Raw genomic sequence first — 18,796 nt, forward strand, 5'->3', positions numbered from 1 at the left:
TCAGTTCATGTGGCGTTACATTTAATTTCTCGTGCACTCGGCCATTAATCAATGTAGATGCCAGCCAGCAGCTACAAAAGGGCAGAAAAATAATAAAAAAAAAACAATATTTTATATATAATAATAAAAAAAATATATAGAGACTTAATCTAATTTTGTTATATGTATATATAAATTTTTTTGGCTGCATTTTCCGGCACAATGGCAGTTCGTTAGTAAATTTTAGATTTTGCAGATTAGTTTTCATTTTTCGCCTTTTTATGCGCTCAACTTTTATGTTAACACTTGAGGTCACATGTTGTGGCCGACGCTTGGCCCGTTGGCCCAACTTAATGCATTTTAATTAAGAGTCAAGTCGAGTTGCTGCTGCTCCTGCTGCTCCTGCTGCTGCATTGCCAAACTTTATGCTTTTGAATTTTTGCATAATTTCTCGCTGCGCGCTCCAAAAAGTTACGTATGCACGCCCCTGCACGCCCCAAAATAAAAAGGGGGAGCGTGCTCAGTTGTGGGTAATAAAATGCAAAATACAATTGTGCATAGTATAGGACGAAATTTGAATGCTCTAGCTTGAGAGTTGAGCTTGCCTAAATTCAGGGAAATATTAAGGAAATATCTATAAAATAAACGAGTAAATTCACTTTAATCATAGCAGAGCTTGACTGCAAGTTATGGCTGCTCTTTCATTTGATTTCTTCTCTCATATGCATAATTTGTAATCTGGTAAAAAGCGCAATGCGTCGCATTGGGCAACACCTTTCATTGCTGACTGTTTGGCTGGTTCAGTCGGTGCTCGGGCTGGTGGTTCGTGGTCAGGCGTTGCTGCGAATTCATTAAGGAATTCAATTTAAATGCACATTTTACATTTTGCGCGGACAACGCGGCGTATGAGCAACGCGACGCCAACGTTGACTCTGTCACTTGGATGCCATCGTTGATGCTTTCTCTCTGTATGTGTAGTAGATACACGTATGTGTGTGTGTATATATATTTAAAAAAATCTGCTGTTATTAATATTCATGAAAGTTGAAAAGTTTTTCGGTTATTTATTTAATGCGCGAACCCTCGACCGGGGACTGGCCGCCTCGCGTGCCACAAAAGCTGAAAGAACAAGTCAGCATGGTGTCTGGAGCAGCAGTGCGGGCATAAATTTTTATCATCACGTGCGAATTTTTATAAATAATGCAGGTAATTGACATTAACCTCAGGCATATACTCCTACACCCACACACACACACACACACACACACGCACACATAAATACATATACAGAGCGCAAAGTTTAAATCGAATTCAATTTAAGTTTTGCTGTTGTTGCTTTTTAATGGCTTCGCTTGATAATGATTTTGGTCTATGAGAATCTCATTTACTGAACGACATTAAATTGTGATTTGAGCGCGTTTTATTTATGCATTGCCTGGCTGTTTTTCCCATGCGCTCCCTGTCTCTCTCTATCTCTCTTTCTCTGTCTCTCTCTATCTCTCTGGGGCGTGTTCAAAAATGACAGCGGAATTCTAAATATTCATTGCTTAAGGGAATTTGTGCTCGCCCGCCCATTGCGTTCAGTTTGTTTGTCTTTCGCATGAGTTTTCTATCGTTTAGGCAGGAAAAGAATCCCCAAAGAAATAGCTGCTTTGGCATGCAACTGTGTTTATGCCAGCGCTAGAGACATCAAAAAGAGTTTTTCCTCCAGCTGGATATGTGGATTGCTGTTAGAACTGTGCCGGAGTGGTCAGAGTTGCCCTCGAAGGCTTAAAGTTGGTTAGCTTGTGATATTTCAGTTTAAGATCTCGACATCAAGAGGCGAATGCCTGCCTCAGTAAGCACTGCCTGAGCTGCTCACAGATTGCTTCAAACTCTTTCGTCTAACTGAATCCACATAGTCAAGATTATTGAGATTATGAGGCTCATTAAGTTTCGTTTTGAGCTCTGCTTGTTGTTACTTATTATATTATGGACGCTGGCGATAATCGTGTGGTTCAACCAGTTCTACAAGCAGCAGGATTCGCAGCCTGTTGATCAGCAAGTTCCAATGACAGTTGGCAAATATGCCACAGAGCTGTCGAGCTACACGAATTTCACACGAGCTGCGACGAAGCCATCAGCCTATGTGACGCTCAGACGTGAGCCGGATGGGAAGCCCAGCTGGAAGCGCATATTGGAGAAGCCGCAACTGACGCTAGGATTCAGCTACAGCAATGGGCGCAAGAATGTGCAGTATGTGCTGGGCGTGCCCACGGTGCATCGGAAGCACAAAACGTATCTGGAGCAAACGCTGGAGCAGCTGATTGACTACCAGACAGAATTTCAGCGCAGCCATTGCCTGATCGTCGTCTATATTGGTGAGACAGACGCTTCACTCGTGCAGTCCATTTGGCAGGAGATCAATGGGAAGTTTGGCCGCTATTTGGATGACGGTCTGATCGATGTCATCTCACCGCCAGTCAATTACTATCCCGACTTTACGTCGATCTATATAACGCTGCACGACGATCCGGAACGCGTGCGCTGGCGCACCAAACAGAATCTGGACTACATGTACCTGATGACCTATGCAGCAAGTCGGGGCAGCTACTACCTGCAGCTCGAGGACGATTTGACGCCGGCTGTGGGCTACTTGGACTATATCATCAAATTGTCGACAATGCAGAATAACTTTCGTTTGGCAGAAACACGACATCGTCAATGGATTGTCATGAGTTTCTGTGACCTGGGCTTCATTGGCAAAATGTTCCGTTCGACGGAGATAAAACCGTTTCTGTCTCACGTGCAGAACTTCTACAATGATCAGCCCATCGACTGGCTGCTCGAGTCGTACGTGAAGCTCAAATGCTGCCGCTGGGATAGCTTTCACAGCAAGGAGTGTATTAATGACTATCAAAGGTATGCTATACGCGCCTCCCAAAGTCAGTTTCAGCACATTGGCATCGAGTCCTCGCTGCGCGACAAGGAGCAGAAGCTGATGGATCAGCATTTTAGGGTCGATTCCGGACGCTTACGCATGAGCCACTTGCGCCAGCCGTTCAACCTGATCAACGCTCACAAGAGCACCTTACTGCAGGATCGACAGTATCTGAAGCACGGCGAAACCTTCTTCTGGATCTACATGCCGCACGTGACCTCGCTGATGCGCTACCTCATTCAGCATCAATACGATCCCGGCCAGATTCGCATACGCAGCGGTCCCAACAATGCGCACAAGTTCACAGATCTGACTGTTGATTTTATGAACACAGAGCCGAAGTTCGCTGTGAATGGATCTGAGAAGCAACGCTGCGGTTTCATCATTAGCTATACGCATCAGATGTCCTTGATGCCGCCCTATTTCCTCTTTTTCTTCATGAGGGAGAACGAAGAGAATTCAAATGAAACATTTTGGTTCCGGCGCTTCAGTTGGAGCAAAGCAGCAACTGCTCGCCCTGGGCACTGGGGCATCAATATTTTGGTCTTGCTAATGATTTTAATTTAAAATATAGCTCCGAAAATAATAATCTATAAATTTCAATTCCTTTTGGGGTTTGTCTTATATGTTGGTGTAATTGACTGAAGTATATCCTAGGTATATATTTATCTCTCGCTCATTAGCTAGCAGTTTCTTTTCGAATTCGCCATTTGCGCTCGGCGAGCAAGAAATGCTTGAAATGTTGCGGAATTTGCCCAGCAATTGATGTCAGTCCGTAAAAATGGACTTGTCCTTAGTCTGCTCGTTTGCTTTGTTTCACAATAAAACCAAAAGGGTTTTTCCTCTGCTTCTTTCATTTATTGTTTGTTTTTTGTGCCATGACATTTCGATATGGCAAACAAAAATGGAAAATAGCTTGAGATATTGCACACAATCAATATTAAAGATAACAAAGCAAATGTTAAACTTTCGGGGGCCAACAAAACAAATACAACATTATTACGAGACAGAGCCAAAGCCAAAGCCAAAGCCAAAGCAAAAGCCAAAGACTGACTGCCAATGCGTTGGCTGTTGGTTCTTCAAGTGCAGGCGACTAAAATAGTAAGAGGGAGAGAGAGAGAGACCAAGATATAGAGAAAAACAGGCTGAATTTCCATCAACTGAGCCAGCAAAGCATAAAAAATCGATGAAGCATGACAACAGTGCGAAGAAATCAGTAAAAAGAAAAACTCAGGCAAAGCTAAAGAAAAACCAGAAGCAGCAGCAGCAGCAGAAGCTGAGCCAAGGCGAGCCTTGAATAAGAAATCATTTTCACTAATGATGCTGGCTAAGTGAAGAGGAAGCAGAACAAAACGTCATTCAGATTGTGCCAAAGATGATGGTTAACCATGAGAGCAATGAAGATGCCAATGATGATGCTGATGCTGATAGTAATAATAATGATGATGATGATGATGATGATGTTGCGCCTGGCTTTAAACTTTACCTACATGTCGCTGGCGGCCTTTGACAATTTCCTGCTGCTGCTGCTCCTGACAATGATGTAGCTATCCAATTTTTGCTGTTGCCGCTGCTGTTGGGCCTCTTGCTTTTAAGTGCTCGAGTGGGCGTGGCACAAATAAATTTGTTACACGAAACAATGCAATCAATCAAAATAACTAACACACACAAACACACACACACCGCTCTGCTTTGCTAGGGGCTGCACTTTGTCGCTGTCTCTGAAAAAAGAGAGAGAGAGAGAGAGAAAAAAAGCAGGCGAAGATCCCACAAGCGGAACGACAAAAAGCTGAAAACGCTGCGCTCAACAAAACAAACAGCTGATGGATGGGCTCCAGCAATTTTCACTAGGTCCAAGGACATTTTGCTTGCTCTTTGGCTTTCTCTGTGTTTTTTTTCGGTGATTTTGAGCTGGCCCTTTGCCAGCTTCCAAAATGGGTCACAGTTAGCGCCGGGCCAATCGACGACAATTACGCTGAGCAGTTAGTTAGCGACATTCGGGAGACATTTGGTAAATATTTATGCATATTCATTCATAGGCTACATGAGCCGAGGGCTATTCTCATTGTCGCCTTGCTCAGTTTTTTTTTTCTCTGACTGTTACCCCACATATATCCTTCAGAGTACTGCCTACATTCACTTCACACTCAATAGTTCAGTTAGAGCATTCGGCGTTCGCTTGGCTTTCGATAATTGTCCTTTCTTCCTGTTTCTCATTGTGATTCTCATTCGGTTTTGCTTCCACTTCGCCTTTCGTTTCGTGTCTGCTGCATGCGAATTGACTTATATTTAAATAAAATTAGTTACATAAACAATAATTGACTTCAATTGGCTTTTGTGTTTGCATAAAATTCAATTTTCATTTCCGCCATCGACTTTGAATGCCAGCACAATGGATGGCCCTCCAGGCGAGCCGAGGCGAGGCGGGGCGAGGCTGGGTTGGACTCTCCTCGGCTTGGCTTGTGGGCCATTGTCTGGGCTCGTTATTTGTGGGGTCAAATAGTGGAGCATGCGGCGTATGAGTAATACGGCTTTCAATTGAACTTAGCTGCAAATAGATTGTGTGGGATGTTAAATCAGAGTCCTTCATTAGACAAGGCTTTAAATATACTCATATAATATATATGTGTATATAAAGGGAATACTTAATTTACGCCCATTTTATGCACTAGTTACATCTAGTCAGCTTTGCATTTCAGTAGTTTACACTTCATTACCTGATAATTGAAACAGGTTTCTGTTGTGGCGCTTGTTATTCTATTGGCCAATACTGTTGACATTTGGCAACTCTCATTAAAATGCAACAATGCATTTATAATTAAAACTGCATAAATGTTTGTTTGGATGAGCGGGTGAGCGGCTGAGCGGCACAGTGCTTTTTTGCAGGCATTGTTTGGCTGTCCAGTAACAGCAAATAAAATGGCAACCGCTGTGGCGGCTTTTCAACTTAATTGTTGTAGTAATTGTTTTTATTGAAATGTGTCAAATGCAACGCGATGAAAATTAAATTTTGAATATTTTATTAACGCGACGGCGGCGACGGTAACAGACAGCACAAAAAAAGTATATACAGACATACAAACATATGTAGATATCTGTATATTTATATAGATGTATTTATGTGCATAAAAGCAAAACAAAAGGTAACGCATAAAAGAGTCACTCACCTGTCGTTGCGCTTGTCAGCCGACATATCACATTATTAAATGATGAGCATTAATATTTGCTCACTTCCAACTAAATACAAAAACAGGGGTTGACTCCAGGAGTAGATACCCTTTGTATATATATTTAAAAGGGGCAGAGAAATCTTAAAAAATTTTACCTCAGACTTTCTACTCTTTATTGGCCTATCTATTATTATAGTAATGCAAGTCAATATACAAGCATAGTTTATAAGCTTGGGTTTCTTTGCTCAATAAATCGAAATCGAATCGACTCGAAAATGAATTACCTTATAAAGATAACTATAAGTTATTTCATTTCCATATCTTGAATACACTCGAAGCAATTCAGAGTAATTTTGTTTATTTCCAATTACACTTTTCTCTATACTTTATTCCATTTCTTCACTAAGCGCCTTTCTATGCGATTTTCATTATTGTAAATGCTCAAACATTGTAATTTCCATTTTCATAACACAATCAACTCGCATTTTTCTCTTTCACTGCCCCAACATATGCATATTGCTAGTATTACAGAAAAAATAAATAAAAAAATCCAATCTATATTTTTTTATTATTATTATTTGGCTTTGTTGTAATCGAATTATAAATAATAAATCTATAAAGCAGTTTATTTGTTAATTCATTTTCTATGTGCCGGCCATGTTTGCCATGTTGGCCAACATTGTTTATTTATGCGCTGTGCCAGTCAACTTTGCGTGTCACAAAAATGTTAAAATATTTAAAAATATATCAGACAAGTGAGTGAGGGAGTGAGTGAGGATGAGAATGATAGAGGCATTCAAGCGAGCGGAAGCATAATATTTTTACGCCAACTCTTTAGCATTAAAGCTGCAGTGTGGAAAGTCAGAGATGCTGCGAGTTCGATTCGTAGCCGCGTGAGCAATAATAAAATGGACAAGTTTATATCGTTCTGCCGCAATGGCAACAGCGAGTCAAGCAATAACGGCAACAACAACAGCAACAACAACAACAGCAAGAAAGAGCGCAACAATTGCTGCAAATAGTTGCTTGGCATTTTCTTGCGAGTATATATATATATTTATTTTTTTTTGGGTTGTGCATGTTGTCCATTCGCCTTGGCTCTGTTTGCCGCACTTTCATTTCGCATGGTACGTGGCGCAGAAAACCGAACGAACATTTCCAATTGTTGCAATTTTCAATTATTGTTTTGAAATTGATGTGTGCTTAAGGACGAGACATTCATGCTCGAGTTACCAGTTCACACACACACACACATATAAACACACACACTGGAGTCGAAGACTCGGCCGCAGTTGTTGTTTTGTGGCATGCGCGAAGAATATTTGCACAGCAATCGAAGTGTGTGTTGAACGTGTGTTGAGTGTGCATAGGGACAGGGGCAGGGTCAGGCGCAAGGGCAGAGGTGGGGGCAGGAGACCAAAGCGAGTGCCAAGATGCTGCAAACAGCTTTTTGGGGTGGCACAGGTCAAGTGAAACGATTTCAATGCCCAAATAATTTAACATTGCCAAATACTGCATTTCAAACCTGCCTTGAGCAACGTTCTTAAAGCCAAAGCCACATAAAATGATGATAAATAGTGGAATTACTTCCTTCACTTATAAAGCCTTCATGAAAGCCCTTGCCTGGTAAACTGTTTCAGGCAGAGTATACAAAAAAAAAAAAAAAAAAAAAAAAAAAAAATAATAAAAAAAATATAAAAAAATACACATTTCCCATATATCATCATAATAATATAATGAAATAAATTTAATTACACGTCAGGCAATCCACTCATCGCTGCCACGCCCCCACAAAACTGAACTGAACTTGTGCCCAGGCAGACGCACACACACACACACACATGCAAAATATGAACACAAATAGACGTCGACGTCTGCACAGATAGAGGAGCTCTGCCGTGCCCGGGCAATGTTTATATGAATGCAACTACTTAGCCTTTAGTTTCAAGTGTGCGCAGCTCTCATCTAGCGTCTCCATGCTCAGATTTTTGGGCGCAGGGGCAGAGGCGTGGTATGAGCAGACAGCAGTTGGGGCAGCACAGGTGCTCAAGCGAAGCCACACACTCGCAGTCAGGTAGATATGTGTGGGAGTGTGTGTGTGTGTGTGTATGCGTGTGTGTGTGTGTGTGTGTGTGCATAAGTTCATTTAGTTTTGGTCGCTGCGCATGTGAGTGCACTTGAGCCAACGTGGAGCGCATTCAGGTACGGGTCCTGCTCCGTGCACAGGTCCATGCCAGGCCGTGCCGAGTCCAGCTGCAGCATCTAGCTCGAAGCTTCCAGTCCATAGACTGACTACTGACTCAGCGCGCTGACTGACTTGCCGCCAACAGAGTCGTTGAGCGTCGAGTAATTATGAAAATTTTCAAAATGAGCTCGCACTGCTTCAGTTTTTGAAAGTTGAGCGACGAGTAATTAAAAATTTCGTACTGTCGCCCAGTTGCCCAACGTATTCCACTCCACTATTCCTAATGAAAGCCGCCGAATTGCCTTCCTTATGTTTGTTGTTCGTGCATTCTGAATGTGTGTGTGTGCGTGTGTGTGTGTATGCGTCTGTGTATGTTTGCATACATAAATTTTAATTAAATTCGTTTTTCTATTTGGCGGTAAATAGTCGTAGTACCTGCTACTTACTACCACACCAGCTAGTTCGTATAATTTTAATGAGAAGCTGGCAAACATTAAGCAATAAAGCATTATGCCCCACAAAAGCAGCAGCAGCAACAGCGGCAGCAGGAGTAGCGGCAGCGGCAATTAGTTGCTGCTGTTGCATGCGGCGTATACGTAATGTGAGTTAAGTGCCCAGCCAAAATGCTTAGCCTTTGTGGCGCCTCACTTAAATGAGAGCAGCCAAGCTCAGTCTTGCTTTAGTCTTAAGTTTATATTCAATTTCTCATATTTGTCGAACAGAGAGAAAAAATGTTTGCCACAATTTTCTATTCAGACTTGATTTAAACGGGTTTTAGTACTTCACACTTGTGCAGCTCGGCATAATAGAGCGATAGAAACTCATCTTTATTAGATACCAATTCCAAGGGACAAACAAACAAAGGACCTAAAATTGATGTGTTAATTGATGAAGTAGAACCTCCAGACTTGCTCCCTCCCCAGCACCGGTTCACGCTCGTTTACAGCTCCCACATCGATACGTATATGCCTTGTGTATGTATGTGTGAGGGAGAGTTGAAAACATGCAAATTGTTTACATGAAAATTCCATTATGCTTGCAGAGCAAAAGGAGGCTGTAAACCCTTTCGGAGGTGCAGCGGCAGCAGCAGGAGCTCATCGTGGCTAGACAACAAGCCCAAACAATGCATTATCTCTGGCTTTGGCCTCGGCTACAATGGCTGCAGCAATGAAAACTTCATGTAATATAAGTCAACAGCAGTTAGCCAATAAGAACCAGCCGGCAACAAAAACAGGAAGAACAAAGCGCTTTGTTCGAAGCCAACACACGATACCTTTAACAGCATCATCATCACCAGCATCAGCATCATCATCATCATTAAGGGTTTAAAATCTTTTAACTCTCTAACCAACACACAATACACACAGAAACACAGACACACCCACTCACACACATACACTCGAACAATGTGTGCTGGTCTATAAAATCAGCCTGGAGTTCAGAATCGGAATTGGTATCGGATTCGGGTTCGGGTAGTTTCTAGGGGGGCAGGCAGACTTGCAAATGCAAAACTAAAACTGACTCCAACTGACGTCTGTATCTACATAAAATAACAACAGCAACAACAACGAAAAAAGCTAAAAAAAAGGCTGATGATGGGCAGGAATAAGAAAACTCAGCAAGTCAGTCAGCTAGGACGTACGGCGGCCTCTTTGTTTTTGTTACAATGTGCCGACTATTTGCCTTGAATGGTCAGAAAGTTGTAGCTGGAAAAAGCCCACATGGCCAGCAGCAGTGCGAGGAGGGTGGTTGCCCTGGGGGCAGGGGACTGCCGGGTGTGTGGCCGCAGTTAAAGGTGGGGCGCAAGCACAACATTTTACGTTCGTCTGGGCCCCATAGCCATAGCACACGTGTCTATGGAGTCTACCTGGCTTTTGTGTGTGGGTGCTCGACATGTGTGTGTGTGTGTGTGTGTGTGTGTGTGTGTGTATCAATAACAACAGCAAAATGTGGCAAATGTAGCAAACGTCTAAGCCAAAACAGCAGCAACAACAGCTAACTAGCTGAAAATTAGCAAAAAGCAAAATCGATATTACGTTCAATGTGCTTTGGGCGCTCATTAAAGTTTCAATGCCCCTTAGTAAATGTGTTTCATGAAAGCTGTTGAAACTTGTGCGCCTCAGTGGTTCCAACAATGTGTTAATACTGAGATTTTCCAGCTACCACTAATTAGTTAAAGCAAAATGCATTAGTTTTCCAATACAACACACAGTTAGGCAGAGTACAGCTAAAGATTATTTTGGAGAGCAGCCTGAGGCTTGCTTGAATTTGGTTTATGCTCCATTTGATATAGCTTATATGCAATTTAATTATTAATAAATCAGGAGTATATATAAGGAAAATTTATGCTCATTTTGATACAGTTTGTGTAAAATTAAATTATTATTAAATAATATTTATAGAAATCTTGAGCCAAGGCTGTGCTTTATTAACTCTTGCTTAAGTTTGGCTGAAGACCTGGCTTCGAAATGTTTTATGTACAAGAAAATTTAAGGCCTTCAAGGTAAAAAAAAAATTAAACAAAAAATTATAAAAAATATATATCATAATATTATTGGGCCTATTTCAGTTACAATGACTTGTCAAACGTTTTCTTGTCACTCGCAACAATTAAATCGAAGCTGTTTTATTGATTGCCTCTAATTGACGTTTCTTTTGCGATTTGAAGCGCTTTACAAAGTCTCGAATTTATTAGCTAAGACGGCTACACCTTGATATTTTTCTGCGATAGCTTAGCTTAGGCCCATGACTCTCAGTTGGCATGAAGCGGCGCCTGTCTCTTTATGTCTGTGTGTGTGTGTGTGTCGTAAATGGCTTTCACTCAACGTCATGCTGTCAATTTTGCTAATTAAGCCGAAAGCCACAAAGTAAGGAAACTTGTCCGTCTGTCGGCCTCGACTCGAAAGAATTTCAATTGAGGTCAGTCGAAGACGTGGCCGGACAGATAACTACAAATTTCGCTCAGGCATACACGAAAGCAATCAAAAAAGCTCGTCAAGCTAAATTATAATTGAAAAGCGAAAGCGTTACAAATTTCATTTCAGAACTTGAATTTGTGCCAGTCAGCGCACAATTCGAGCAGGTCGCGACTTTAAGTAGCGGTTGCGCCTACTCAAGTGCTGGCTGGGGTGGGTGGGTGTTGGTTCGATGGGTGGTTGGGCATGGGGATGAGGATGAGGTCCTTTGCACTCTTGCGGCTTTTGGCTGACTTTTGGATATATATATACATATATATGTGTATGGGATCGTGGCAGCGCAAATTGTTGGCATATTTCAGTTATGAAGAGCGTGTGGCAAGCAACCTTGCAACATGTCTGCTGAGTCTGTTCTTCAGTCTCGAAAATTGTATTAGTGCACGCTCTGAAGCCAACCAAAGTTATTTAAATTAAAGTCACATAAATGCCAATGTCGTTGTCGCCAACAAGACAGAGAGAGAGGGCGGGAGAGGGATAGAGTTAGTAAGAGTGAGACAGCCAATGGCAGGTTAGTGGAGCGGGTACTTGCAACATTTTTCGGTGGGTTCGTTGAAGTTTTTCCGCTCGCTGTGCGACGGCTGCGCTCCTCTATTATTAATTTAACATTTGCCTGGCATTTTCTTAGAGTCTCGAGTCGCTGCCATTTTGTTCGCGTCGCTGCTGCTCGGCTACGTTCATTAGCTTCCGTTGCGGAAGCGGAAGTGCTACACAGTCGCGCAGTCAGACATACTCAGTGAGCCCCACACACACACACATACACACACTCTCACACACACTTACAGAAATACACTCGCATTTGTTGCCGTTCACTTGTTCGATTGCAACGACAACGATAACAAGACCCCCGAACTTTCAATTCAGCTCAGTTGAGCAAGTTGCTTATTTGTGTAATGCCAAAGTATTTTTATGGCATTTTTATGTTGTTTATAGACTGGCACTACCTCATGCACGGGGCTCTAACAACTTTGTAGAGAGCTTTACTACAAATTCAGCAATTATATATACCATATGAGCTATGTTAGCATTGTTGAGTTTTGCTTAGCTTAAAGGTGTGTTATCATATGAAATGAATTCTCTTTAATTGTGTCAATGTCTTTTCTAGATTGTGGCTGATCCCAGAAGGAATATTTGTTCCTTATCAGCAGCAACAGCTGAGTCCTTGTAGCTCCGCTCCTGCCTGTGTTTCTCTTAACTTCAAGACGTCTCTCTGTCTAATTTGTGTAAAGAGCAATAGCTAACAAGTATTATATATTTTGTATATAATCATCCTATACCTTCTCTTTGTTCTACAACTATCCTCTATTTGAGCACTTTCAATTAAACCACTCCAACTAGTATTTTAAGACTTTTTTCTTATTCTGCTCCATTTAATTTTTCTTTCAATTTAGTTTCAATCAATAACAAAACTAGTCAAAAACACAAAACATAGAGAGCAAAACTGAACAAAAATAGTAAATCAATTGAGTTATTTTTAGAAATTTAGCTATTGCCTGAAATCGTTAGTTTGGCTGACGGCTTTGACTAGTTGGCTAACTGAGTAACTAACTGATTTGACTGACTTGACTGCCTGCCTGACTGCCAGTTTGATTGTTTCGACTGCTGTCAAGCATTCTTTGCTTTGTTTTTTTTTTTTTTTTTTTTGTAAAGAATTTTTAGAACTCGTATACAATATATATATTTTTGACATTTAGTTTTGATTGTTGCACGCCTGCGCTGAATAAGGGCGCTGCCTTCTGCCGTTGCAATGGCGCTAAAACGGAAGCGAAGAAATTTGACTTCCGCAGCATGTGCTTCCGTTTGGTGTGTGTGCGCTTCGCTGAGCCGCTTGCCGCTTGCTGCCTGCTGCCCGCCTCCTGCTGCCCACCTCCCGCTGCCTGCTAAAGTCGACCCATACTGTGTGCGCCGTGGACAATGCAATTTGTTGTAGATTTTGTTTACTATTTTACCAGTGTTTTTGTGCCTAAATAATGGTCTTAACTTTTTGCAAGCATAGCATCTCCTTGGCACTGTAAATCATCTCCATTGAAGGCATTGCAATTTATGTTGGAGCCCAACAAAAAATGTATATATATATAGGCTATATAGGATAACGGAGCTATATGTAATAAATCTGTGGCCTAAGTGGCTTTCGTAAACAATGATATAATTTATATATAACAAATTTGTTTTTATTGTATTAAAGCAAAGACTTTAATGTGAAATGAAAATGATAAAGATTTGAAGTGCTATGAAAGGCGTATACTTAAGGTGAATTGTTGAGTAAATATTTACAATAATTATATGAAATTTTGATAAGTTAAAATTAAAAAAAAAATGATTAAAATTAATATTAGCAAACCAAATATTATGATTATTTAAATCTGTAAACTTGAAGAAGGTTTCGCTTGTTGTTTAGCATCAATATTATTAATAATATTAAAATAAAATTTAAATTATTCCGTTTAAGCAATCCATTTGAGTAAATTTTACTTTTGATAATATTTTCCATACGATTTTTTAGTTGATATCGTTCAAAAGATTATACAAACAATATAAGACAGGCCATTGTCTGTCTCTTAATACCCGAAAGCGATTGCACAGACTTTGCTTTACGCTGCATTAACCATAAATAATAATACTCTCTCGCTCTCTCTTTCTCTTTCTCTCCCTCTCAATCTCACTCTCTCTCTGCTTAATCTCTTTGCAGGCGTTTGCGGGAACAAATTGTTGCGGCTTTAAGCACGAGTGTGATTATATCGAGAATCAAAGTTTAAAATTCGCCACAGCCGCAAAACGCGCGATTCCGACTGTCAGCGCAGTAGTTGGTTGCAATAATAAAAGCAAACGGACTCTGCGTGAGTGTGTGTGTGTGCGTGGGTGTGTGGCGAGTGGCGATTGGGCAGCGGATGTAGCAGCTGGTCTAGAGCGACGTAAGCCCCATAAAAACGACATTAAAACAAATAAACAAATATACAAATACGATTCGCATTGGGAAAAGCTGTTAAAAAGTCCTTCGAACCAAACATGTTGGCCTTCCACAACGAGCACATTGCCAGTGAGTATAACTAAAGAATTTATTTCCTTTCGTTCATTTTTGTCTTTTTTTTCGGGGGCAATCTTTAAGCTTAAAGCCATGCTTGCAAATATAGTAATAATTTTAAAAGCACAGCCGGCCATGATTCGAGTGGCAAGGGGTATATGGTACGTATGTCTGGTTGTGTTCTTTGGCTGGCTGGCAGGAAAAATTGTAGAAATTTGTACACATTACAAACACTTGGGACACGGCAATTACACTTAAAAGGCAACTAGCGCCATTAAGCAATGTGCTTTGGGAGCCAGCTGCTCATATGGGACGCGCCAGCCAGAGTCAGAGCCCAAACCAGAGCACGGTAGCCAAGGAACCGGGAGAGTGGAGGTCTCGAAACGGACGGAAGCCGACGAGTTTTGCCGTTTTGCAAGCTAAAAAAGCGAACACAGCCTGGCAACACTTGCAATCCATTAACTCTAATGCTGTGCCATTATGTTATGATTAAAAAAAAAAAAAAAAAAAAAAAATAGAAATAAAATAAGCCAGACGGCCTGCTCTGTGTCTTGTGAGACTTTGTCTACAAAGACATAACACAGATGCATCGGCTGCTGTACCTAAAAGGTATTTGCAAATTGATCAAAGGCCAGATATGTGATTATTAATGCAGGCAAGCAATAAAGGATGAGTTGTGGAGGTATGTTCAGAAAGGTTGACTAGCTGGTGCCTAGATTATAAATCATTTATATTTTGAATAGTAGGAGCAACGGGCTGAATTATATACAAAAATACATGAATATTCCAAGTGTAAGTAGACATACTCTGAAGTAGAGTGATAAGTAGAATATAGAATTTATATATCGTCTTTCTTCTGTTAGAAACATATTAAAGTTCAATTAGGTTAACTCCCATTTCAACTCCTTTGTGAGCCGATTCATTGTGCCGCAGTGGAAGCAACTCAAAGCAGCGCCACGAGTGACAAGCCAGACAGGCTTGAACTCTTTGCACTTAGCCGTGAACCCGGCTTAGTCAGTCAGTCGGTCGTGTACATTAAATTCAATTGAATATTTCATAAGCTGCCAAACAACAAAGTACAACAATAATATAAGCGAAACAGAAAACGGCGCACAAACACGAAAAACGGTTGCCAAAATAGTCGACAACAACAACAACAGTAGCTGTAACAATAACAACAGCCAGAGAGACAGCAGCAGAAGCAGCAGCAACAACAACAACAACAACAACAACAACAACGATGGCCATTCACAGTCTGCAAAAGTAAAAGCATACTTTTTGGCGCTTCTGCCAATGCAATTGTCTGTGTATTGGTGTATTGTATGTGTCTATGTGTGTGTGTCTAGTGCTGTCTATACGTCCGGTTTGTCTGGCTCGATTGTGCTCGCTGATAATGGCCGCTGAACTTTGCTTTATTACATGCAAAAAAGAAAAAAAAAAAGAGAGAGCAAACCGCTGATAGGCGAAGACTTTAATACGCTGTCAAGGCAAAAAAAGTTTATATGAAAAAAATAAATAAATAAATAAAATAAAAAATAAATAAAAAAAATAAAATTAAAATAGAAAAAAAAAAAATACAAATTGTATAAGAAATTAAATAAGTAAATGAAATAAAAAACAATAATTAAATACATAAAAAATAAATGAAATGAGATAAATAATTTAAATAAAATAAAATATCAATTATGAATAGTAATTTATTTATGTAGTTTGCTTTAAAGTATTATTTGCCATCATGAATAATATATTTTTGAATATATATTTATGAGATGATTTAATTTCATAAATGGAACCAAATGTATAGTTTTCTTTAAATAATAAGAAAAAAATTCAATTAATTCAAAATCGAATTATTCCATGAAAGTATTTTAAATGTATTTTTGTACTGGAATGATATAGTATGAATAAATCTATTTCAAGTGTCATTAATTTATTATTTCTTGCCGAATTATTGTTTTTGATAACAAACCACTTAACGCAGCTCAATTACCCGCAGCTAGTGTATTGAAAAGAAGGCCTGGCATAGTCGAAAAGTCGTAGCCAAACCACAGACACGCTGGCAAGGAGCAAAGTAGCCAAACCACCTCCCAAAAAAAGGCAGCAACTCGCAGGCAATTGTGGGGCGTGCCACTCAACTTTTAAAGTGGCACTCAAACAAAGCACGAGTCGTGCAGAAAAGGAAAAAAAAAAAGAACGAACCAAACTGGAAAATAAATTTTTGGGTATATGACGGTGCGCCGCGCGCGCTCTCGCAGCTCTATGGGGTGCCACATGCCACATGCCGCATGCCGCATGCAGCGCGCCGGCATCTAAATGCCGCCTTATTAGTCAACTATGAATTATGCACGGGGCTCGTATTATCTAATATGCCGCAGGCGTCTAGTTAAATAATTGACAGCCCGCAGCCCGCAGTCGGTGCCGCTGCCGCTGCTGCTGACGCTGCCGCAGTCGCTCAGGCCGAGGCCTCACGTAATTTGCCAGGTATTATGGGTTACATAAGTTATTCATTAAGTTATTATGTGTTTAAAGCTCACACAATGCCAGCAACGAGCTCGACTCACAAGAGGTGCTTAACTTTTATTGTTTATTGGCAGCCAACACACACACACACACACACACTAACACAGCAGATACTCTGTTCACTTGGCCTGGCTGGGCATTTCTCTCCTTTGATCTGACTTTACCTTTTGTTAAACGTCTTAAGTGCAGCTTCGCTTGTTGCACACCTCTCCAGTTACCAGCAAGAAAAGCCAGCAGCCAGCCGGCAGCCGGCAGCAACCAGCAGCAATCAGGCAACAGCTACCAGCTAAGAGCAACCAGCTAAGAGCTACCAGCTAAGAGCTACCAGCTCCCATTTCCCAGTTGCCTGTTTTTATGCTCGCTCATGGGGTGAAAAGGGGTATATTAGCGCTGTGAAATGTTGTTCGTGTGAGAGGGGCGGCTGTCTGTACGCCTTGAAGAAAGTAAAGCTTCGTCTTAAAAAGTATTAGAAAATGGCTTAGATTATTCCTTTTCAGTGTCTGGCAAATCAAGAATTGATATAGTTATAAACCTCTACGCAACTGAGAAAATGATGTAGTTGATTTATTAAAATACATCAAAAAAGAATAGCTCATGTTTATCATAAACAAGACATTATGAGGTAGTATTGTGCAGTCAGTTACAGCCGATGGCTGGGCTCCTGCTTGCTTTATTTTTATATATTTTTTCACCCCTCCGGAAATTGTTATGCTTAATGGCTTTTCAGTTTTCGTTTTAGTTGCTTTTTATTGTGCTCTCTGCAGCTGGAGCATTTAATCTTAACTACTTTATAATTTATTTAGGTTCTGTTTCACGTATATATACATAATATATATATATATTTCTGAAACATCAATTGCGTTTGTTAACAATTAAAGGCACAGGGATTAATTGTTTCAGTGTAAAGTGTAAGAATAAGGTGTTTTCTGATGGCCTCTTAAGTTTTACTAGTTTACATTAAGTGTGGCATAAAGTAGAGTTAAGTTCTGCTGTTTCGTATTAAGAGCAGCTGTAGAATAGAGTATCCGCTGGCGCTCTTATCACAGTTGGCCCGTAGATTTTACATGTGTAAAAGTTAATTTGCTGTCGGGGCTTACTTTTTTGCAGTATCTTAAGGCGGCTTAGAGTTGAAGTAGTTACTGCTTTAGATCAATATCTAAAGCCGTTGAGGGAAATTGAGTTTGCTAAAGTTTTATTACCTGTTTTTTGAGGGCATCTTTTACAGTGAGTTAATGTGGGGATTAGGGAAGCGACTTAGCTATGAAAGTTGAGCAGAACGGCATGTGTGTGTATAAAGGGCAAAGTTAATTGGAAAACAGCTCAAAGGGAAGCTAAAGTAGTTTCCAGAGTCTAAAAGTATATATAATAAGAATGCTGACACCGTATCTTATGAATAATGTCTTACATGCTGATTGAATGTTTCAGTGAGCTGTGTCGAGCTACTTTTTCTCAGCAGCTTCCTGCTGACACTTTCAATTTCCAGGTCTCAGTTCGTGAGCCTAACCGAGTTAAGCTCAAGCCAAGCGTCGCGTCTGCCAATGTCAATCACATTAGAGCATTTGAATAAATCATATTAAGTTGATGTTTTTCACTTACACGTTGTTTTTTTTTTGCATTCCACTTCACAGTGTTTGCATGTGCCATAAATAACGTATACGAACTGTGGTCCCGCGGTGCCTTTTTGGCAAACTTTTCACTTTCACTTTCACATCAAGCAAACAAAGCAGCAGCCATTCGTAGCGCTTTGTGGCTGACCAAAAACTGACATTTAGCAAGCATATTAACATGAACGAACCCGTTAATGAATCACTTTGGCCACACTGACCGCAGCTATAAAACGCGACCCTCAAACGGGGACAAACACGCACCGCCAGAGCGAACCACTCAAAGCTTGATGGTTTGCTGTGGTTAGCAACAAAAATAAAAGGGAATCGACTCTCTCTTTCTCTATCTCTCTCTCTCTCTCTCTCGGTCTGTTTGCGAAAAATACCAAGCGACTTGAGGAATTTAATTAGCATAAGTTTTTGT

At 40.7% G+C, this 18,796-nt stretch overlaps 2 protein-coding genes across 2 annotated transcripts in view; both read left to right on the forward strand.

Annotated features, from left to right (window-relative positions):
• The window catches only part of LOC149269096 (uncharacterized), a 167,822-nt gene that overhangs the window by 27,300 nt on the left and 121,726 nt on the right, over window positions 1–18,796 (forward strand). Inside the window, exon 3 of the mRNA XM_089467254.1 lies at window positions 13,916–14,263. Within this exon, the coding sequence (XP_089323380.1) occupies window positions 14,233–14,263 (31 nt within the window). The 5' untranslated portion in view covers window positions 13,916–14,232. The remainder of the gene's footprint in view (window positions 1–13,915; window positions 14,264–18,796) is intronic.
• On the forward strand, window positions 1,736–3,658 carry Mgat4b (alpha-1,3-mannosyl-glycoprotein 4-beta-N-acetylglucosaminyltransferase b). Its single transcript, XM_018005679.2, has one exon. The coding sequence runs from the start codon at window positions 1,898–1,900 to the stop codon at window positions 3,464–3,466; it is 1,569 nt and encodes a 522-aa protein (XP_017861168.1). The 5' UTR covers window positions 1,736–1,897; the 3' UTR covers window positions 3,467–3,658.

The sequence above is a fragment of the Drosophila arizonae genome, chromosome 4, assembly GCF_054131065.1.
Source record: "Drosophila arizonae isolate 15081-1271.41 chromosome 4, UAZ_ARI_1.0, whole genome shotgun sequence".
NCBI lineage: Eukaryota > Metazoa > Arthropoda > Insecta > Diptera > Drosophilidae > Drosophila > Drosophila arizonae.

Excerpts from the sequence above, each read along its gene's own strand:
- Mgat4b (XM_018005679.2), top strand. The coding sequence starts at position 1,898 with ATGAGGCTCATTAAGTTTCGTTTTGAGCTCTGCTTGTTGTTACTTATT.